Raw genomic sequence first — 24,260 nt, 5'->3', positions numbered from 1 at the left:
TATTTTTGGGAGACAGACAGAGTGCAAGCAGGAGAGGGGCAGACAGAGAGGGAGGCACAGAATCTGAAGCAGGCTCCAGGCTCTGAGCCATCAGCACAGAGCCCGACACGGGGCTCGAACCCATGAAGCACGGGATCATGACCTGAGCCAAAGTTGGACATTCAACTGACTGAGCCACCCAGGTACCCCAATCTGTTAGCTTGACTCGTACTGAAAGAGTCAGCAAAGGGGTCTGAGAAGAGCAAATAGTGAGGTAAAAGAAAAATCAGGACAGTGTGATATAGCAGTCAAAAGAGGAAAATGTTTCACAGAAGGTGAACTCTTTTAAAGGCTGCTGAAATGAAAAAAAAAACAAAACCAAAACACCAATGTCCATCAGATTTGGAGAAACAAAAGTCTGTTTTGACCTTGACAAGTGCAATCTTGGAAGAGTGGTTGAGGAGCACCTGGGTGGCTCCAGCTGGGATGCTGGGTGAGTTCCAGCCCAGCATCATTCTCTGTGCTCACAGCACAGAGCCTGCTTCAGATCCTCTGTCTCCCTCGCTCTGCCCCTCCCCTACTTGTGCTCACTCTCTCTCTCTCAAAAGTAAATAAATGTTAAAAAAAAATTTTAAGAACAACAACAACAACAACAACAACAACAACAAAGAAGATGGTTGAGCAGAAGCCAGACTGGATTGAAGCAGGAGAGGTGAAGAAGTGGAGACAAAATTAGTGGACATAACTCTGAGAAATTTGGCTGTGATGTGGAAGAGAAAAAAAGGAGTGAAGGCTAGGAGGGGGAAAGGCAAGAGGAGAGTTTTTTGTTTTGTTTTTTTTTTTTTAAAGATATGTCTACATGGGGGCATTTGGGTAGCTCAGGTGGTTGAGTGTCCGACTCTTGATTTCGGGTCAGGTCATGATTCCAGAGTTATGGGATGGAACCCTGCATCGGGCTCTGAGCTAAGCGTGGAGCCTACCTAAGATATTCTCTCCCTCTCTCTCTCTCTCTCTCTCTCTCTCTCTCCCCCCCCCCCCCCCCCCCCTCCCCTTCTTTTTCTCTAAAAAAAAAAAAAAAGCAAAAAGTTATGTCTGTATGTTGATGAAAAGAGGGAAAAGCTGGTGGTATGGGATAAAGGGCACAATCAGAGGAGTGAAGTCCTTAAACGAGACGTGGATCTGGTGGCCAGGAGGAGGGACTGGCCTTTGACAGAAAGAGGGATACTTCCTTTACTGGGCCAGGGTAAGATAAGGAGATGGGTTCCCACGTAAGCCAGCACTTACACATACCAAAGGAGAGAATCTGATTGGGTCAACTTGCCACCATACACCTTTGCCAATAAGGGGCTTCAGGGGAAGTGCCTCCACGGCTCCTCACTGTCCTTACCCTCACCATACCTGTACATGATTCCATCTATCAGCTCTGGCCAGGAAAATGGGCTGAGTTTGCACGTAGCTACTTATGCAGAAAAAGTGCTTTTCTCAAGAGTCATCAGTGGGTATGGCAGGCATTGAGCATTTTCTGGATTCTTCAGAATAATTTACCTCAAATCCACTGAATTTTAATTTATTTTACAGGGTGCTAAGCTCTTTTGTATTTCTCTTTAGTTTCTTTAAATTTTTTTCTCTTTTAAACAATTACAAAAGCAGCTGTGATTGTTGCAGAAAATGAGAATACACAAATGAGTAAAATAAACAAATTTTAAAACTTGAAATTCAGATAGGTTAGTATTTATTGAACAGAACACAAAAACTGCAAACCATAAAGAAAAATTGATTAAACTACATTAGAATGAGGAACTTTGCTTATAAAAAAAGACAACAGTATGAGGAGATAAAGATAAACCATAGTACAGGAGAAGTTATTTACAATATGTATATCTGACAAAGACGTTTTGTCGGAGAACATAAAAAGAACTCCTAAAAATCAAAATGATTTATAGGCAAAAGATTTGAATAGGTACTTCACAAAAGAATTATCCAGGGGCGCCTGGGTGACTCAGTCGGTTGAGCGTCTGACTTGATTTCAGCTCAGGTCATAATCTCACAATTTGTGGGATCGAGCCCTGAGTTGGGCTCTGTGCTGACAGCATGGAGCCTGCTTGGGATTTTCTATCTCCCTCTCTCTCTCTCTGCCCCTCCCTTGCTCACATGCTCTCTCTCTCTCTCTCTCTCTCTCTCACCCCCTCCCCCACTCACGTGTGTATGCCTGTTCTTTCTCTTGCTCTCAAAAAAAAACAGAATTATCCGATGGAAAAAAGACAGTCTCTTTAACAAATGGTGCTGGGAGAACTGGACAGCAACATGCAGAAGAATGAAACTAGACCACTAACTTACACCATTCACAAAAATAAACTCAAAATAGATGAAGGACCTGAATGTGAGACAGGAAACCATCAAAACCCTTGAGGAGAAAGCAGGAAAAAACCTCTCTGACCTCAGCTGCAGCAATTGCTTACTTGACACATCTCCAAAGGTAAGGGAATTAAAAGCAAAAAATGAATTGGGACCTCACCAAGATAAAAAGCTCTGCACTGAAAAGGAAACAATCAATAAAACTAAAAGGCAATCGATGGAATTGGGAAAGATATTTGCAAATGACATATCAAAGGGCTAGTATCCAAAATCTATAAAGAGCTCACCAAACTCCACACCCCAAAAATAAATAATCCAGTGAAGAAATGGGCAGAAGACATGAATAGACACTTCTCTAAAGAAGACATCCAGATGGCCAAGAGGCACATGAAGAGATGCTCAACGTCACTCCTCATTAGGGAAATACAAATCAAAACCACACTGAGATACCACCGCATGCCAGTCAGAGTGGCTAAAATGAACAAATCAGGGGACTATAGATGCTGGCGAGGATGTTGAGAAACAGGAACCCTCTTGCAATGTTGGTGAGAATGCAAACTGGTACAGCTGCTCTGGAAAACAGTGTGGAGGTTCCTCAAAAAATTAAAAATAGATCTACCCTATGACGCAGCAATAGCACTGCTAGGAATTTACCCAAGGGATACAGGAGTGCTGACGCATAAGGGTACTTATACCCCAATGTTTATAACGGCACTTTCAACAATAGCCAAATTATGGAAAGAGCCTAAATGTCCATCAACTGATGAATGGATAAAGAAGATGTGGTTTTGGGCCACCTGGGTGGCTCAGTCGGTTGAGCGACCGACTTCGGCTCAGGTCATGATCTCGCGGTCCGTGAGTTCAAGCCCCACGTCGGGCTCTGTGCTGACAGCTCAGAGCCTGGAGCCCGTTTCAGATTCTGTCTCTCCCTCTCTCTCTGACCCTCCCCCCGTTCATGCTCTGTCTCTTTCTGTCTCAAAAAAACAAACGTTAAAAAAAATTAAAAAAAAAAAAAGAAGATGTGGTTTATATATATAATGGAACACTACTTGGCAATGAGAATGACTGAAATCTGGCCATTTGTAGCAACATGGATGGAACTGGAGAGTGTTATGCTAAGTGAAGTAAGTCAGGCAGAGAAAGACAGATACCATATGTTTTCACTCATATCTGGATCCTGAGAAACTCAACAGAAGACCAGGGAGGAGGAGAAGGGAGGGTAAAAAAGTTACAGAGAGGGAAGGAGGCAAACCATAAGACACTCTTAAATACTGAGAATAAACTGAAGGTTGATGGGGGGTGGGAGGGGAGAGGAAAGTGGGTGATGGGCATTAAGGAGCGCACCTGTTGGGATGAGCACTGGGTATTGTATGGGAACCAATTTGAGAATAAATTTCATATAAAAAAATTTAAAAAATAAACAACTCTTACAACTCAAAAAAAAAAAAAAGAATGATCCAAATGGCCAATAAATATATGAAGATCTGCTTAATCTCATTAATCATTAGTGAAATGCTAATTAAGACCATACTGTGATACCACCACATACCCAGTGGGATCAGTAACAAGACAGTGCCATACCAACCACTGGTGAGGAGGTGGAGGAACTGCCACTCACAAATTAATGGGAATATAAGTCAATACAACGACTCTGAAAAGCTGAGTGGTATGAACAGCTGACATATGCACGCCCCATGATCAGCAATTCCGCTCCTAGGCATACATCCAAAAGAAATGTACACATATATTCAAAAGAGATATATTCTAGAATGCTCAAAGCATTATAATTAGTCACAAAAGTCAAAAACTAGAGACACCATTTCTGCAGTTGAATGGATAAATCATAGTACAGTCACAAAGTAGAATACTAGAGTGCAATAAATGAGCAATATATATAGATGAATCTCACAAAGATAATGTTAAGCGAAAGAAGTCAGACACAAGAGTAAATACCATATAGTTCTGTTTACATAAACTACCAAAAGGCAAGGCAAGCCATGGTGTTAGAAGTCAGGACCGTGGTAGGAGGCTCATGGGATCTGATGTTTCAGTTTTCATGTAGGTTCGAGTTACATAGGTTACAAGATGTACAGTTTTGATCTGTATATGTTTCTGTGTGTGTGTTATTTTTCTTAAGTAGGCTTCATGTCTAGCATGGAGCCCCATAGGGGGCTTAAACTCACAACCAGGAGATCAAGACCTGAGCGGGTATCAAGAGTCAGATGTTTAGCCGACTGAGCCACCAAGCACTACCCCGTTCCCCTCCTCCCTCTGCTATTCAGAGATAACTACTATTAAAATTTTGGTAGATAATCTTCCAAATTTCCCAAATTCTTTTTTATTTTAGTTTATTTTCCTGGGTTCTCTTTAATCATTAAAGAGAATATCAACTATTCAATATTCTACAACATTTATAGGATTGAGGATACAAAGACTGACAAGATAAGATCATCCCTGATGATCAAACTCTAGTTGGAGAGAGATATACAAAAACGATATTAAATAAGATGGTGAGGCCAAGATGGGAGAGCAGCACAGCACTCAAGTTCTCAGATTCTCTCATCCCTGAAATGCAGCTAGATCAGCACCACATCATTTTGCACATCTAGGAAATTGATCTGAGGATTAACACAACAATCTGCATAACTTGAACCACAGAACTTGGCAGGTACATGGTGCGGAGAGGTGAAGTGGGGGAGAGAGAGAGAAGCTGTGGAGGGTAGGGAGCTGTTTTTGCAGAGAGAGGACAGAGAAAGGGGAGAAGCGTGCAGCACATCGTGAGAGTAAAGGAAAAGCACTCCCTCGAAAGTAGCTGCAGACTCTTAAATACAGAGAACTGAGGACTGCTGGAGGGGTTTGGGATGGGGGGATGGGCTACATGGGCAAGGGGTATCAAGGAGGACACTTGCTGGGATGAGCACTGGGTGTTGTATGTATCACTGGATTCTACTCCTGAAATCATTATTGCACTATATGCTAATTTGGATGTAAATTTTTAAAAATAATAATAAATGAATAAATAGCTATATTAAATAAAACAGTGTTATCTGTGGATAAGTGTTATAACAGAGCTATGAATAAGGGCTGGTGATCGTGCTCAGTCTGGAATATGCACCTTTTCCAGGGAGGCTTCACATGGAACGAGTACTTTTCCAAACTGACTTAGGTTAGGGGGAGACGCGTCACTGCAGATAAAACAGCATGGACAAGGCACACCTACTGGGAAGCCACAATGGATTAATTTAGATGGAGCATATGATGTGAACTGTGGGGAGCAGCAGGAAGTTAAGTTCTGTACCAGTAAGGCTGATAAGAGGCTTATGTCAAACAAAGAAGTCTGGGTTTTATTCCACAGGCATCTACTACAGCTGATCATTCTCTCCTTAACACATCTGGCTTCCAGGACATCTGGCTCCTGGTTTTCTTCCAACCTCACTAGTGGCTCTTTCTCAGTCTCTTTTGCTGGCACCTTCTCTTTCCCCAGTGTCAATGTGGGAGCGTCCCAGAGCTCAGTCTTTGGATTTCTGGCCTGGATTTCTCTCCCCAACTCCGTACTTTCTCATCCAACTGCCTAATGGATATTTTCACTAGGATGTCCAATAGGCACCTCTATTTCACCTTTACAATGTGTCCAGATGAACTCCTTGATCCACCCTCACAAGCTCCCCCATCCCAGCTGATGGTAACTCCATCCTTCTAACTGTCCAGGCCCAAACCTTGGAGACATCCTTGGCTCCTCTTCTTTCACTCTATGCCTTACCCAATCTGTAAGGAAATACTGCTGGCTCTACTTTCAAAAATATATCCTCAATCTGATCATTTCTCATCATATCCACTGCTTTTTCACCCAAGTTATCACCATCCTTCTCCTGATGACTATAATCTTTCCCTGCTACAGTTCACTCTTAACACGGCCAAGTGATCTTTTAAAAATTTGAGTCAGATCATGGCCCTAACACCCTGCAACGACTCCCATTTCACTGACAGTAAATGTCAATGTCTTGCATTATCTAGATGTGGTTCTCACTTCTAACCTCTACTTCCCTCCCCACCTTCAACTCTGTGACAGTATCTATTACCTTTACCCTAGCTCCCTCTGTTCTGGCCACCCTCACTTCCAAAAATACGCCAAGCAATTTCTTTGATCTTAGACTTTGCTACTGGTTGTGCAGTCCAGGATGCTCTTCCCCAGAGAGCCCCATGACCAATCTACTTCACTTCTTTGCTCAAAGGTCACCTTCACAACGAAGCCTACTCTGACCACCTAATTAAAAAATTGGACATCCTCTGCCTCCCCACACTCTGGATTCCTTTTAACTCTGCTCTACTTTCCATAGCACCTATCACGATAAAATTTCTTATTTATTATGCCTGCTGCTTGCTGCCTTTCTCTCACCACTAAACTGTAAAAGCAGGGATCTTTGTTTTGTTCACTAAACTGTTTTGTTTACCTAAAACAGTGCCTGGAACATAGAAGGTACTCAGTAAATATTTGTCGAATGAATGAATTAGCCAAATGGATCCATGAAAAGGACATTTGTTTTTTCATTTAATTTCCTTTCTGATTATAGAAGTGTACATTGCAGAAAATTTGGAACATGCCAAAAACTATAAAGAAGAAAAGAATCCATTCAGAGATAAATACTATTAGTATTTTAATGCTTTCTCTTTCCAGTCTTTTTTTTCCATGAAGATTTGGCTTCACATAGTTGCCATCACACTAACTTTAGTATCCTGCACCGCTGAAAGGTTTTAGGAAGGGGAAGCAATAAGACTGCATTTTTATCTAACTATCTATCTATCTTTTAAGTAATCTCTACGCCTATAACTGGTGGCCTGAACTCACGACCCAGAGATCAAGAGTCACGTGCTTTAGCAACTAAGCCAGCCAGGCACCCCTGCAAGACTTCATTTTAGATGCATCAGAGGTCAAGGAGCCCAGTATGAGAAAACTTGATATAAATTCTAAGTGGATGGAGAAGAGAGAAACATGAGGTAGGACACCATCAGAAAGAACCCTTCTAAAACTAAGAGATGAGAAATGATAAGGGTCTGGACAAGGCAGTAGTGGGGATAATTCTGATGTAAATACATGGCAAATTGCCATGAAAGTCAAACCCAAACCATTAAATATTCTTAAGAAATATAGCTAGTCAAGCTTTCTTTTTAAATTTTAGTTATTTAGAAAACTGGCATAATAATTATAATTTCAGTGAGGAGGGAATAAAATGGGCACCCTTGCTATTTATCAGAGTGAGTAGAAATGGTACAATCCTTGTGGAGAGGACTTTACCAATTTATATCAAGGGCTTTAAAAATATTTGTACCATTTAATTTCATATTTTCATTCTATGAAATCTAAACATCATATTGAAAAAATTTCATGTACAAAGATGTTCAAGACAGCATCGTAAGAAACAGAATTTTGAAATAGATGTGATCAGTTAAGCAAACTATAATATAATTCTATGTAATGATATAAGGCTATTAAAATGTATATATGAAAAGGATTTCTAATAACATGGTACTTATTTAAGATGTGTTACATAATGTAAGCCTAATGCAAGACTATTTCAGGTTTGACTATACCCATAAAAGATAGATAGGGGCGCCTGGGTGGCACAGTCGGTTAAGCGTCCGACTTCAGCCAGGTCACGATCTCTCGGTCTGTGAGTTCGAGCCCTGCGTCAGGCTCTGGGCTGATGGCTCAGAGCCTGGAGCCTGTTTCCGATTCTGTGTCTCCCTGTCTCTCTGCCCCTCCCCCGTTCATGCTCTGTCTCTGTCCCAAAAATAAAAAAAATAAAAAAAATAAAAAGATAGATAGATACATAGAATAAAATCTTTAATGAAATCAACCAACAAATTAAGAGTGGCTTTTTCTGTAGGAATAGATGATTTATCTATCTACCATTCACTCATTAAAGAGCTTCATCTTCCCATGAGCATGTATTTCATTGAGAGTGGAATGTACCATATGTGGACTTATGATCCAAAAAATACTGTGAGCATGGTGACAATCAATACTCACCAGGGCTGACACCAGCAGATGGGTCAGAAGAACTACAAGAAGGGCAGACCACTTTTTCTTCTCACAGCCATCAAAAAATATGATGCCCCAGAACACGTGCAGCAATATGATAACCAGCGTCATGAAAGCTGAAAGACAGTTATCAATTAGTGTCCAGTCATACAGACACGGATGCCAAAGCCCAGTCACACTTGGTCATGATACAACAGGCTCTTGGGGTGCGGTACACCACCTTGAGAGTTTAACTACCACCTGCCAGAAGCAGGACTTTGACACACATTTGCTCAAAGAGTAAACTGGAAAGCAACACTTTTTTTTTTTTTTTTAATGTTTATTTTTTGAGAGACAGAGAGAGAGAGAGCGTGAGAGGGTGAGGGGCAGAGAGAGAGGGAGTCACAGGTTCCGAAGCAGGCTCCAGGCTCTGAGGTGTCAACAAAGAGCCCAATGCAGGGCTCGAGCTCACGAACCCCAAGATCACGACCTCAGCTGAAGTTGGATGCTCAACCGACTGAGCCACCCAGGCGCCCCTGGAAAGCAACATTTCTGAAAGAGGCACCAGGTCTGCAGTAGCTTCTCATCCAGAATGTGAACCTGTTAAACCTGTTAAACCTAAAGTCAGCTTGGACCTGGCTTTCAAGGAGTATCTCTGAGGAACTCAATAAAACTAGTGTGATATCTAATCAACTCTTTCCAAATTAGCCTTTTGCACCAACCTCAATTAAACGGAGTACATTCAGTTTACACAAGTCTCACTAAAGTGGAATTGCTCCTGTGTTCTTTCCTTTTTAAAAAGGCCAATGGAAGAATAAAAACATTAAAAATTACAATTATCTAAGATTCTTCTTAGGCAACCAAAACTGAATTTGATCCCAGATTTTTCTGTGGAAAAGAATGTGTTTCCTGTGCCCTGAAAATATTATTTATTTATTTATTTATTTATTAATTATTATTTTTTTTAACGTTTATTTATTTTTGAGACAGAGAGACACAGCATGAACGGGGGAGGGGCCGAGAGAGAGGGAGACACAGAATCGGAAGCTGGCTCCAGGCTCTGAGCCATCAGCCCAGAGCCCGACGCGGGGCTCGAACTCGCGGACCGCAAGATCGTGACCTGAGCTGAAGTCGGACGCTTAACCGACTGAGCCACCCAGGCGCCCCTGAAAATATTATTTAAAATGAACCAATTCCGCATATTTTGAGAGGTTTTTTGGGGGGGAAGAGGGGGACTGTCAGAGCCATCTGAGGCTTTATTTGGGAAAAAACTCTTGAATTGGCTTTTAGTTGGGGACATGGGCAAGAGGGGGGTACCCAGGGTGGTGGACTCCCCCTAAGGGTAGGCCAAGAACTGAGGTGAGGCTTAGGTGGGCCTCCCATTCCCGACGCTCCCCTGCACAGCTCCTTCCCCCACAGGCTCTACGGCAGCCACGGGAGCGGGGAGGTTGGGAGGGACCACAGTGGTTGTTCACTTGGACAGGACGTCAGACGACTGGGACACCAGCTTCCCATCACGGGTCTCGATCTTCTTCACCACCACAGCCTTGGAGGAGCTGACATGGCCAGAGGAAGCAGAGCTCTGGCCAGAGCTGAAGCCGAACTGGAAGGCATAGCTGACGCCAGGGCTCATGTGGCCCCTGTAGGCTGAGACCAGCCCACCCAAGTAGCCGGTGGGAGGTCTTAGTGTGGATGCTCATGTTCTGCATCCCAGACTCCAGCCTGCTTTCCTCGCCCTCCAGCAGCTTGCAGTAGGTGGTGATCTTGATGTCCAGGGCCAGCTTGATGTTCATGAGCTCCTGGTACTCCTGCAGCTACCGGGCCATGTCCTGCTTGGCTCGCTGCAGAGCGGCCTCCAGCTCGGCCACCTTAGCATTGGCGTCCTTCACGGCCAGCTCCCCACGCTGCTTGGTATCAGCTATGGTGGCCTCCAGGGAAGCCCTCTGGTTTTTCAGGCCCTCAATCTCAGCCTGGCGTCAGTTAGTGTTCTGGTTCATCTTGGAAATCTCCGTCTTTGGGAGATGTTGGTCATCCCCATGCTTCCCGGCCAATGTCTGCAGCTGCTAGTACTTGATCTGGTACATGGTCTCAGCCTCAGCCTGGCTGCTGTTGGCGATCTCCTCATACTGGGCCTTGACCTTGGCAATGATGCCATCCAGATCCAGGGAGTGGCTGCTGCCCATGGACAGCACCACAGTCGTGTCCGAGATCTGGGACTGCAGCTCACGGATCTCCTCTTTGTACAGCTGCCTTAAGAAGTTGATCTCATCAGTCAGCCCTTCCAAGCGGGACTCCAGCTCCACCTAGTTCATGTAAGCTTCGTCCACATCCTTCTTGATGAGGACAGATTCATTCTCCATGTCTGCACGTTCTTTGATCTCCTCATATTTATTGAAGTCCTCCACCAGGCCCTGCATGTTGCCAAGCTCCACCTCCAGCTTCAGCTTCTCCTGGCCTAGGGTTTCCAGCTGCCGCCGAAGGTTGTCGATGTAACTCTCGAACGTGTTGTCCATGTTGCTGCGAGAGGTTTTCTGCTGCTGCAAGAGGTTCCACTTGGTCTCCAGAATTTTGTTCTGCTGCTCCAGATGCCGCACCTTGTCGACGAAGGAGGCAAACCTGTTGTTGAGGGTCTTGATCTGCTCCTTCCCCTGGCTGTGCATGGCCTGGATGTTGGGGTCCACCTCCAGCTTAAGAGGGTTCAGCAGGCTCTGGTTCACTGAGACAGCCGTGATGCCCCCCATACTCCCGGGCCTGCCGTAGCCCCCAACTACACTCATGCTGCTGCCCAGGCCACGCTGGAAGCTGCTGCCGCTTTCCACCCAGGACAGGGCAGAGCTGATGCGGGAGCCAGGCGCATGAGTGAAGGAGAGGCTGCTGAAAGCCCGGGGGCCGGAGGAGGACACCTTGTAGGACTTCTGGGTCACCCTGATAGACATGGTGGAGGCCAGTGTGGAAGTTGGAGTGGAGGCAGGTAGGCTGAACCTGCCTGAGGTTCGAGAAGGAGCCAAGAAGCTGCTTCTAGGGTCTATTCTGAAAGTTTTAATATGAAGAAAAAAAAGCATATCGATTTCCCCTTTCAGCCACATAAAAAGATACCATTAACACCCACCAGTCTGGCAAAAATTCAAGTCTGACAATTCGCTTTCACATTGATGATAGGAAAACAATCTAGCATTACCTAGTAAAATTGAAAGTATGTACTCTCTATTTCACTCCAACAATTCCACAGTTAGATATATACTCTGAAGCAGTTAGTTCTTGGATCAATAGATCATTAGTACCTGAGACGTTGTTAGAAATGCACATTCTTGGGGCGCCTGGGTGGCTCAGTCGGTTAAGCGTCCGACTTCAGCTCAGGTCACGATCTCGCGGTCCGTGAGTTCGAGCCCCGCGTTGGGCTCTGGGCTGATGGCTTAGAGCCTGGAGCCTGCTTCTGATTCTGTGTCTCCCTCTCTCTCTGCCCCTCCCCTGTTCATGCTCTGTCTCTCTCTGTCTCAAAAATAAATAAACGTTAAAAAAAAATTAAAAAAAAAAAAAAAAAAAAAAAAAGAAATGCACATTCTTGGGACTTACCCCAGACTTCCTGAATCAATGAGCCTTGCAACCTGTGTTTAAACAGCCCTTCAGGTGGTTCTGATGTATGCTCAAATGTGAGAACCACTACCCTGGAAAACTCTAATATATGTGCACCAAGTGACATATACAAGAATATTTATACTATCATTGTTTATATTAACAAAAAATTTCCATCATTATCAGAATGGATAAACTGTGGTGTATTCACACAATGGAATACTATATGATCTATAATATAAATGATCTCAATAATATAATGCTAGTGGGGACAAAAGTATATTGTAGGACACCAACCACTATTTATACAAAGTTAAAAACATCTAAAAACTATATTAAAAGGACAAAACTGTTATACATTAAAAGGATATAATTGTTGTGATTAGAAGAAGGCAAGTTTTAATTTTTTTTTAATGTTTGTTTACTTTACAGAGAGGGACAGAGACAGAGCATGAGCGGGGGAGGGGCAGAGAGAGAGTGAGACACAGATCCAAAGTAGGCTCCAGGCTCTGAGCTGTCAGCATAGAGCCTGACGCAGGGATTGAACCCACAAGCTGTGAGATCACGACCTGAGCCTAAGTCGGGAGCTTAACCAAGTGAGCCATCTAGGCTCCCCTAGAAGGCAAGTTTTTATATATAATGACATCATTTAGTGAAACGATGACAAATACTTTAAAGTAGAGGAGGAGTTTTAAAATATATACCTTTGGGATGATGGCAACATTTCACCACATCCAAATCTTACTTTTACTTAAGATCTAGCTTGATGCCATCTCCTTGGTGAATTCTTTAGGACACCTAATCTTCATTTTTAAAAAACACTGAGCACACATTTACTGAGCACCTGGATAGTCTGGCCTAAAGATTCTGTATAGGAGCTCAGGAGTCACACAATCCTGAGATGGAATGCGAGCTCCACAATATGGCTTTGGCCAGATTATTTAACCTCCCTCCCCTTCTGTTTCCTTTATTTCAGAAATGGGGCCAATAATACCTCATAGGGCTGTTCCAGGGAAGAACAGTGCTTTAATATAAACCACAGCTTTTCAATAAATGATACTACCATCTGCCAACGTCTCCAGGTTCAAAGATGAGTAGGGCAGAGCCTTTAATGAGTTATACTGTCATATGGGAAAGAAAGCGAGGCAAAGCAGCAAGCGGTTACCACATTTATCCAAGTTTCCTAGGTACTGGGCTATGTTTTAAAATGCACTCTTCTTCACTCTTGGACATTTATTTCTTCCTCTGACCTGGTATTACTTTTACATTTGTCTTCTTCCTCCCCATACTTATTCAATGTCCATTATGGGCAGGCACTGTTCCAGGCACTGGGGCTATCACGGTGCACAAAACACAATCCCATGGGACTCTGCCTCATCCTTTCAGTTTCCTGTTTTATTAACAGTATCCAAAGGGGACCTCTCGGACATTTGTGAAAACACTGCATATGCTTACCAGACTGCTTATTTACTCGGCTGGCATTAATTTCTGGCTGGCTTCCATGTCATCACAAGACTTTCCTATTACAATGTGCTCTTTAGAATACTGCGATTCATTGTTTATTCCCTCTGCAACTGGTTAGAGGTCCAAGAGAAATGGAGACCTGAGTATCCTGCCATGTACATGTAGCTAGAGGTACATACATACTATGTTGATGCTTGTCTCTAGTAAACAGAATTCCAACTAGAGGATTTGCTATTCTAGGATATTATCTTTTCATTAGTAAAACTTTCTCATTTCATGTTCCTAACTATAAAATTCAACAATTCCTTCAATGAATCTAACCCTAAGTGTGCTTTGTTCTAATATTCTTAAAAATAGAAAAAAAAACTTCTCTAACTTAATCATATAAATTTCACAACTTCTTTATAATACAGACTGATAAAAGGAAGTTCTATAATTTCTAGTGTTTTGGAACATTAATCAGAAACCTGATTAACATTCTAACGAATTTTGTACATCTGTTTGTGAAACTGTAGCTGCTAGTTTGATAATGGACTTCCTCTTCCAAATATCTTTTAAGTCAAATTCCCTTGGTAAAGAATGTTTTAATCTAACCCATTTTTAAGCAAAATGTTTCAGTGTTATCTTTAAGAGGCCACATTTACTATTTGGCTCTTTTGTTCTTCCTGAATATACTCTAAATGTTTCAGCACACAGATTCACAAATATCCTCATTTTCATGCTTGTCCCTCTCTCCCTTATTCCTGTATCTACTTTTCTGTCCCTGCAAAGATAGCAGCTTAAAATAGCGACTGATTCTAATACTAGATCCTACCAGCACAGACACTGCTATCATCTGGCTTCCCTCGACAACTTCAGAGTATCTCCAACTATGCCAGAAAGAGCCAAAGGCTGTTGCTGGGTGGTGGCAGCAACAGGTAGAGGAGGACTTAGCAAAGCCAAGGGTTAGCCTCAACTGCCTAGAGACAGAATGTAGTTACTAATGAGCTTCTGGCTTCCTTCTCTAAGTAAGAAAAGAGTCTGGGGTGTCAAGGTTCTGTGAAGTGAGGGACTGTTCTCCATCCCTCTTGGTTGCAGAAACTCTCTGGATTCTTGAGCAATCTCCATTGACCTAGCCAAAGTAGAAGTCAAGCCACAGAACTAAATATTTTTGAAAATGCTTTTCCTGTAAGAGTGATTTAACTTAAAATTTAGCGTTAAAAAACATGACATTCCTGTGACCTAATTATAATAATATAGAAATATATACATTGATCAAATAACATTCTCCAAGATTTAAAAAAGACATATTGAAAACTATCTTATATTACATAGCAATAAGAAAGGGGTAGTACTATCCCTTAATACAGATCATAAAAGAGATGTTCTGAAAGCAATCTGAATTAACTACTGGTGTTTAAACAGCATTTATCATTTCATATTTACGAAAATGCTTCTGAAATATTCTCATGAACTGAACAGACTGTCAAAGATATGATTTTGTTTAAAGTCTCCCTAACAAATGTTAAAAAATGATGAAATCCTCTCTTCAGATTAGTTCATCAGAGTGGGGAGTCAGCATTGGGAAACTTCTTACATGTTTTATGAACTAATCTCTGTGCAATGAAAAAGTAAATCCCACAGGGTCCACTTCAAATCCAGTCTAGAAGCTTACTTCATTAAAGCAGTCACGGTGGGAAAGTTTCTTCTCCAACTGAACCCAAATCTGCCTTCTAACTCAGTGATTCACAAGTGAGGCAATTTTGCCCCCAGAGAGCATTTGTCAATATCTGTAGACATTTTTGGGTGCCACAACTGGGGGCGGGGTACTTTTGGCATTTAGTAGACAGAGGCCAGGGATGCTGTTGAACACCCTACAATACACAAGACTGCCCTCCATCTCCCGCTAACGAAGAATTATCTGACCCCAAATGTCAATAGTGCCATTAAGAAACTCTGCTCCAAATGCTGCTTGTTGATCCTAGGAAGGCTTTTTGAAGAAGAATGAGTCAACTCTTTTATTTCCCATATGTAGCACACTTAAAAAAAACTGAAACTCTACTACTCAGCTATTGTCACAAAAATGCTGGATAACTATGCCAAAAGTTATTGGCTACAGCTGCCACTGGGAGCATGAGTGGCCTAAGGCAGTGTTCATGGGAACCTAGGGTACAACTCCCTAATGGGAAACCCATCCTCTGGCAGTGGGCCGGGAGTGTGGGTTCTCGGGATTCTACTGCTTTGTATTAATGCTGTGTTGGCTTTACGACATTAACTAGGGCCTTTCCATGTTTGTCTCTGGCCTGGAATAGTTTCAGCACCATCAGATTTACCTTTTTTTTTTTTAAGTTGTTTGTTTGTTTATTTATTTATTTTGAGAGAGACAGAGAGTGAGCAAGCAGGGAAAGGGCAGAGAAAGAGACAGAATCCCAAGCAGGCTCCACACTGTCAGCGCAGAGCCCAACATGGGGTTTGAGCTCACAAACCATGAGATCATGACCTGAGCCTAAATCAAGAGTCAGACGCTTAACTGACTGAGCCACTTAGGCATCCCAAGATTTACCTTTAAGTGTTTGCTCCAAACCAGCTCTCAAACCGTTCATTCCTAATGCTATATATAAACCAAAAGTAAGCACAAAAGAACTTGGATGGATATTTAAATGAAAGTTGGAGATAAAATGTGTAGTTGGCCAAAAGAACTTGGATGGAGATTTCAATGAAAGTTGGAGGTAAGATGTGTAGCTGGACTGGATGTGAGTTATAAGAAAAAAGGAAAAATTGTGCCAAGAAAGGAATTGTGCCAAGGTTTTTGCCTGAGCAAGAGGAAGGATGGAAGGGCATCAATTGAAATGAGGAAGACTTCTTAAGAACATCACTTTAAAGATGTTGTTGCACTGTTTTCTGTCCTCCAGAATTACTGATGAGAAGTCAGATTTTCAAATCATTGTTCCATTCAATGTAAGAAGAAAAAAATCCCCCAAAGATGGAAAATCAACATCTGAAACTGGGAATTCAATCTCAAGATTGATATATTCAAGTAAAGGGGCACCTGGGTGGCTCAGTCTAAGCATCTGACTTCGGTTCAGATCATGATCTCGCCGTTTCCGAGTTCAAGCCCCGTATCAGGGTCTGTGCTGACAGCTCAGAGCCTGGAGCCTGTTTCAGATTCTGTGTCTCCCTCTCCCTCTCTGTACCTGCCCACTCATGCTCGCTCACTCTCTCTCTCTCAAAAATAAAAAACATTAAAAAGTTGAAAAAAATATTCAATATTCAAAGTTAATATTTGAGTAAACCTTTGTAAATCAAAATCTTTGTATATCAAAATATTTTTTGATATTTTGATGAAATAAAATATATCTTCTTTGGTGAAGAACTGCAGAATAATGAAAAAGCTGATAAAATCAAATAGACCTATCTCTTAAAATAAACCTCAAGGTTGATTAATTCCTTAAAAAAGAACCACAAAGATTTCTAAACATTTATGCATAAAATACAAAAAGTCTGGTTCCAGGAAATTTGGCTAAGACTTGCTCCAGTAATAGCACTCAGAGTACTGAGGAAAACCTCAGAGTACACCAGTGAAACATATTACAATATGAAAGATTTCCCCAGAAATGATGCAATGCAACGGCCCTGATGTGAACATTCTAGTTCTCTTTAGAAGAACCATGGAGAGGCAGGGGAGCAAACTGGCACCACTGATCCCAGAAGTGAAGAGCATCCTTGGTGACGAGAAGTAGGCACAGAACAGATCAGCAAATGCCAGGACTCCCAGAACATGCTCCCAACACAGCAACGGAGCTCACAGGATCACGCTGAGGTGACTGAGAAAGGCCAGACTGGTCAATAAAGCTGGAAACAGGGTGGGTTCCCCCCCCCCCCCTTTCAAACTTGTAAATAGTGAGGTAGTGGAAAAAATATATGTCCCTATGGGACTGAAGGAAAAAAAGATACTATATCAGATGATATTCCAAAAATGTTACTTTTATCCAGCGCAAATCATCTGCAGAGTAATATCCTGCTCATCACTGCTATGAAAAAATTCTCTGGGAATTTCTCTAGGAAGAAAAAGAAACTAAACACAAAAACACCAAAAATTAAAGGCAGTAGTGGATGAAGAAAATAAGGACTTATTCACATGCAAAGAAGAAGAAACATGGCCTGAAGAAAAATCAGCAGAAGCCAGTAGACTGCCTGAGCCGCATAGGGGTCAGCAGGGGCCAGCCACTCAGCCATGTGACAGAAAAGACATCAGTGTCTCAGAAAGTAGCCTGGAACATATCTGAAAGAGCCACCAAGTCTTAGAGCCACAGCCTGCGTTGTTCTTTTCAGCCAAACTGTGAAGCAGCCTCCTGAGCTGCCTGTTTGCACAGTGCCTGAAGACGGTTGTCGGTGCTCTGCATCCATGATAACGTATCACAAGCTGCTAGTCTCTAACAAGCCAAGGACATTCCAACAGTAGAGTTTCCCATTCTCTGTTACATGGACAGCTTGAAGGAAAGACTATTATGCTACTGATATAATGAAAACATAACAAAAAAATATATGTGATGACAACACTGATGACATATTACTGCATCACAAGCAGTGGCAGATAGCTCTGATAATTTATTCTAAGAAATTAAGATTCTAATACATTCAGAAAAGAGTAGGAATTGCAGATTAATCTCCATTGTTAAAAACTTTCTCTGTATCATTAATAGATGTTAATCTATTAGTCTACCACTTTGTAATTGGTAAGACAGTCATTTGAGATAATGTTGCTTACAAAGAGCTTTCATTTAAAAGTCTAAACACCTGGGGCATCCGGGTAGCTGAGTTGGTTAAGCATCTGACTTCAGATCAGGTCATGATCTCACAGTTTATGAGTTTGAGCCCCACATCGGGCTCTGTGCTGACAGCTCGGAACCTGGAGCCTGCTTCAGATTTGTGTCTACCTCTCTCTGCTCCTCCCCTGTTCACGCTCTCTCTCTCTCTCAAAAATAAACAAACATTAACAAAAATAATAAAAGTCTAAACATATAACAAACTGACATATTATAAGGATTATACTTAAAATATTATAGGAAAAAAAGGAAACTCACTGGGTTATAAGAGTCATGTTCATTGGTCTAAAGGTCTCACTGACTGTGCTCTGGCTGATTAAGGTTGGGCTCAGCCGGGCAGCACTGCTACAGGCTGCTACAGCTGCATGCAAGTCTATGCGGGACACGTTCTCATGGCACATGACCAGAGTCCAAAGAGGCAGGCCCAACCATAAAGTGCTTTTTTGGCCTCTGACTTACCTTACATCCATTAATTAACCAACTCACGTCACATTACTGCGTGTAACCTCAAGCGCAGAGAAGTACATCCTGGCCACGACAGGCCATGCAAGGATGTGGATGCGTAATTCTATAACGGGAATGACAAATTGGGACAAATATCGAATCTCCTGTGTTCCTCTTACTTTTATTTTCCTTCAGGCTCAACATTCCTCTTCCTTCAATCAGTCCCCATCGGACACAGCTTCTAGGTCTTTCACCATACTCACAATGTTCTTCTGTACCAATTTTAGTTCTTTAGTATTCCTGTTAAATCACAATGCTCAGAACTGAACATGATGATCTGACCTGTGCTGATTTCTCCTAGTGAGTGGGTACAATGTTTAAGACCTTACCTAGATAGGAGCACTGCCAAGAAAATATAAATGAAATGATTTGGGGAAGTTTTAAAAATAAAATATTAGCTGCCCTTCTTACTGAGTACCAGTTAAAGACATTTTTCTTCTAAAGCATGAGACACAATTCAGAGTAATAAACCCAGATTCCACATAAACTAGAGAAATTATCCTCCAAATCCTGTTTTTTAATTTCAAGAACCAAATTCTCTACCCTGATAAGAACGACTTTCCTACCTTTATGCCATTTTACAGTTTATTCAATTATTTACTCTCTAAATTAATTTCATTTAATTCAGTACAACTCGGAGCTAGGCATCATTTTTGTTCTTCTTGAAATATGAGGAAATTTTGTTTGGGGGATGGGAGGGGGGAAGGGCGGGTGATGGGTACTGAGGAGGGCACCTGTTGGGATGAGCACTGGGTGTTGTATGGAAACCAATTAGACAATAAATTTCATATTTATTTATTTTTTTTAAATGTTTATTTATTTTTGAGACAGAGAGAGACAGAGCATGAACGGGGGAGGGGCAGAGAGAGAGGGAGACACAGAACCGGAAACAGGCTCCAGGCTTTGAGCCATCAGCCCAGAGCCCGACGCGGGGCTCGAACTCACGGACCGTGAGATCGTGACCTGAGCTGAAGTTGGACGCTTAACCAACTGAGCCACCCAGGTGCCCCATAAATTTCATATTTAAAATAAATAAATAAAAGCCAAATATAAAAGAAAAAAAAAAGAAAGATGAGGAAATTGAGGGTTAGACAGAAGTCTAGTACTTCCTTTACCCAATGAACAACGTCTTTCTTACCTCCAGGACAGTAGGGAAAAGACCTCTTCCCTCCACCTAGTACATTCTTCCCTGACAACCTCCTTCTTTTGCCTGCCTAGCTATTATTCATCTTTCAGTTTCTACTCAAATAGCACTTTCTCCATAAGCTGTGCCCAGCTTTCATTTTTTCATCAATATTTGAGAAATAAAGGACTCCACGAGGTGCTGGTGTGAACAAAACAGATACAGTCCTTGCGCTTAAAAGGCTTTGCATCCAGCTGGAGAGAAAGACATAAATAACTACACACTTGACCACTTAATAACAACTGCAGAAAGTACTAAAAAGGCAAGCACAAGGTCAACTGAGCATGGGTCAGGGCTTGACTTTTGTGTGCTCATGGCTCTTCCTCATCATAACATTTATCACACTTTACTATAATCAGCTGTTTGTCTTCATCCCCCACTAAGAGTGGAAGGCACAGACACCAATTAAGCTGTATTTTCATAGCTTGGTATAACTTCTGTTTGATAAAAATACTTAATATTCCTGTGTGGAATGAGTGATTAAATGATCGAATGGACTTGCCCAAAATACTAAATTAATGAGCCAGAAAAAGACTTGAACTTAGGACTCCAATTTCCATATTTTTGCCTCTATACAGCATTACTAAGATGGTAATGACTCTAATAAAATTTAATGCTCGCCTGCTACACAACTATAAATAAAAATAATTAACTTAGAAATACATATCATTTATAAACTATGCCTACTTGTAACACAAAAATTTATGTACAGACAGGTATTATATACAGTGTATCTCTGACACTAACATAGTGACCCCATAGGCCCTATTCTGATTACTACTTAGGCATGTGTAATGACATATGTTAAACTAACATATAAACTTACAGATTTAACTAACAAATTAAAAATGAGCTCATGGCAGGGTGCCTGCGTGGCTCAGTCAGTTAAAAAACTGACTCTTGGTTTTGGCTCAGGTCATGATCTCATGTTCGTGGGACTGAGCTCCATGCTCAGTGCGGAGCCCGTTGGGGATTCTCTCTCTCCCTCTGTCTCTGCCCATCTCCCACTCGCACATGTTCTCATTCTCTTTCAAAAATAAATAAACTTAAAAAAAATGAGCTTATACCTAAATAAGTGGTTACAATAGCAATTATAAATAACATATACAACAAACACAAAATATATACAAATCTGAGGTTATTATTTTATTTTATTTTTTTTTTAATTTTTTTTTTTTAACGTTTATTTATTTTTGAGACAGAGAGAGACAGAGCATGAATGGGGGAGGGTCAGAGAGAGGGTGACACAGAATCTGAAACAGGCTCCAGGTTCTGAGCTGTCAGCACAGAGCCCGACGCGGGGCTCGAACTCACGGACCGTGAGATCATGACCTGAGCCGAAGTCAGACGCTTAAGCCACCCAGGCGCCCCTGAGGTTATTATTTTAAAATGCAAAGAATTATCCCTAGGTATTTTATGCTTCTTGGTGCAATTGTGAATGGGATCAGTTTCTTCATTTGTCTTTCTGTTGCTTCATTATTAGTGTATAAGAATGCAACTGATTTCTGTACATTGATTTTGTATCCTGCAACTTTGCTAAATTCATGTATCAGTTCTAGCAGACTTGTGGTGGAGTCTATCTGGAAAACAGTGTGGAGGTTCCCCCAAAAATTAAAAATAGACCTGCCCTATGACCCAGCAATAGCACTGCTAGGAATTTACCCAAGGGATACAGGAGTACTGATGCATAGGGGTACTTGTACCCCAATGTTTATAGCAGCACTCTCAACAATAGCCAAATTATGGAAAGGGCCTAAATGTCCATCAGCTGATGAATGGATTAAAAAAATTGTGGTTTATATACACAATGGAGTACTACGTGGCAATGAGAAAGAATGAAATATGGCCCTTTGTAGCAACATGGATGGAACTGGAGAGTGTTATTATGCTAAGTGAAACAAGCCATACAGAGAAAGACAGATACCATATGGTTTCACTCTTATGTGGATCCTGAGAAACTTAACAGAAACCCATGGGGGAGGGGAAGGAAAAAAAAAAAAAAGAGGTTAGAGTGGAAGAGAGCCAAAGCATAAGAGACTCTTAAAAACTGAGAACAAACTGAGGGTTGATGGGGGGTGGGAGGGAGGGGAGGGTGGGTGATGGGTATTGAGGAGGGCACCTTTTGGGATGAGCACTGGGTGTTGTATGGAAACCAATTTGACAATAAACTTCATATATTGAAAAAAAATGCAATGAAAATGTCTTCAATGAATAATTCAGAGTTTATGTTCCAAATAATGATGCTGTAACAAATAAGAAACTCTTGCATATAATAAAATGACAGCTGTTCTTTATTTCTATAGGTCATATTCACAGCATGGTCAACCTGCCATCCTAACAGCCAGAGACATTAAAATACTTCATTTTCTTTGGAATATTGCATTTTCTCTTGCATTTATAGAAATTGCAAATACAATCCCCAAACTGCTAGCACATCTTTCTTTCACTTTCTTCCAAAAGAATCATCTTCAGCTAGTCTTATGAAAGGGAATTAGCACCATCTAGCGAAAGAAGCTGGCAGAAAAAGAAATTCCATTAGGAGAATGCTACGTGAACCAAACTGCTTAGGTAGCAGTATAATAGGCCAATTTCAGAAAATACAGAAAAGCGTAGCAGTAATACTCCCTCCTGATTATGTTTTGTTCATTTATACTAGACTCTAACAGACTTTAGCTATTAACATTACATTTATTCTAAAAACCTAATGTTCATTATAATTCCTTTAAAAAACTGCCGGAAATGCTGTAATTATGGAATGCTTACGATGAAGAAAATTAGATTTGTTGGAGATGCCTCTAAATAAGTCCAACCCATGAACTTGTAGCCAGATGTAATGGGCCCTGACTTAATCCCTGGAAAGAAGAGACCTTAGCAAGTCATGCATTTTTGTATAAAGAAGATCAGTTTGGTGGCTGCCTGCATATAGGACAGATTCATATGAAATGTGTGCTGAGGAAAGACTAAGCAGTTGGGAGTTGATGGTAGTAATCTAGACAGGAGATACCAAGGCCTGGACTAAAATGAAGAACAAGAGTCTACTGGGTTTGGGGATCACTAAAACAGTCAGGACGACTAAATTACCTCAGCAGCTTAATTTGTTTTTATTTAAATTTCAGTTAACATACAGTGCAATCATAGTTTCAGGAGAATTCAGGGATTCATCACTTACATACAACACCGAATGCTCATCACAAGTGCCCTCCTTAGTACCCATCACCCATCTAGCCCATCTCCCACACACCTCTCAGGCAACCCTCAGTTTGTTCTCTATTGTTAAGAGTCCTTTGTGGTTTGTTTCCCTCTCTCCTCTCTTTTCCTCCTTCCCATATGCTCATCTGTTTTGTTTATTAAATTCCACATATGATTGAAATATATGGTATTTGTCTTTCTCTAACTTATTTCGCTTAGCACAATACATTCTAGCTCCATCCACATTGCTGCAAATGGCAAGATTTCATTCTTTTTGATGGCTGAGTAATATTCCTCTGTGTAAGGAATGTGGGCTCTCTCCATAGTTTGGCTATTGTTGTTAATGCTGCTATAACACTGGGGTGCATGTGCTACATTCAATCTGTATTTTTATATCCTTTGAGTAAATACCTAGTAGTGTGATTGCTGGATTGTAGGGTAGTTCTATTTTTAGTTTTTTGAGGAACCTCCATACCTGTGGCAGTTTTTAAAATTTGGGCATACCTTCCAATATCTGGTTCTACTGCTACCTTAAATTGTATTAAAACAGTTATTCCTTTTTTTTTTTTTTTTAGTCTCATTTTCTCTGCCAGAGGGTAAGATCCTTGAGGACAGAAATTCCTTTAGTATAAGATGTTAAATATTTTTTTTAATCTTTATTTATTTTGAGGGGGGAGGGGCAGAAAGAGGAGAGAGAGAATCCCAAACAGGCTCTGTGCTGTCAATGCAAAGCCCAATACGGGGCTCATTCCACAAACCATGAGATCATGACCTGAGCTGAAACCAAGAATTCAACACTTAACCAACAGAGCCATCCAGGCACCCCATAAGACGTTAAATAATTTTTAATTAATAGAACGTGTTTATGGGGGACACTTATTTTAATGATATAACTTGTGGAGAAAAAAATACAATGGAATTTTCTTAAAACTATTTTTAAAAGATTCTTCTTGAACATTTAAGATAAATTTTATATTATGTACATTATCAACTCTAAATGTATGATCATGGCAGCATGACGACAATTTTTACCTGGTGGATGAAAAAGCAATTTGAAATGAGGTGGTCCTTTTATACTGTATCTTTGAATAAAAAGGTCAACTCATCTCAACAAGATACTACGAAATCAAATCGAGTAGTACATTAAAAGATTTATTCACCACAATCAACTGGGATTTATTCCTGGGCT

At 41.3% G+C, this 24,260-nt stretch overlaps 1 protein-coding gene and 1 pseudogene across 5 annotated transcripts in view; both read right to left on the bottom strand.

Annotated features, from left to right (window-relative positions):
• LOC125908873 (keratin, type II cytoskeletal 8-like) overlaps window positions 1–11,664 on the bottom strand; it is a 327,398-nt pseudogene extending 315,734 nt beyond the window's left edge.
• The window catches only part of APH1B (aph-1 homolog B, gamma-secretase subunit), a 140,526-nt gene that overhangs the window by 103,427 nt on the left and 12,839 nt on the right, over window positions 1–24,260 (bottom strand). For all 5 annotated transcript variants that reach the window (XM_049611734.1, XM_049611733.1, XM_049611732.1 and 2 more), the window contains one exon: window positions 8,363–8,490. In XM_049611734.1, coding sequence (XP_049467691.1) covers window positions 8,363–8,490 — 128 coding nt within the window. The remainder of the gene's footprint in view (window positions 1–8,362; window positions 8,491–24,260) is intronic.

Source organism: Panthera uncia, assembly GCF_023721935.1.
Source record: "Panthera uncia isolate 11264 chromosome B3 unlocalized genomic scaffold, Puncia_PCG_1.0 HiC_scaffold_1, whole genome shotgun sequence".
Taxonomy (NCBI): domain Eukaryota; kingdom Metazoa; phylum Chordata; class Mammalia; order Carnivora; family Felidae; genus Panthera; species Panthera uncia.
Note: the sequence above shows the minus strand (reverse complement) of the source record. Positions and strands in the feature narration are given on the sequence as shown.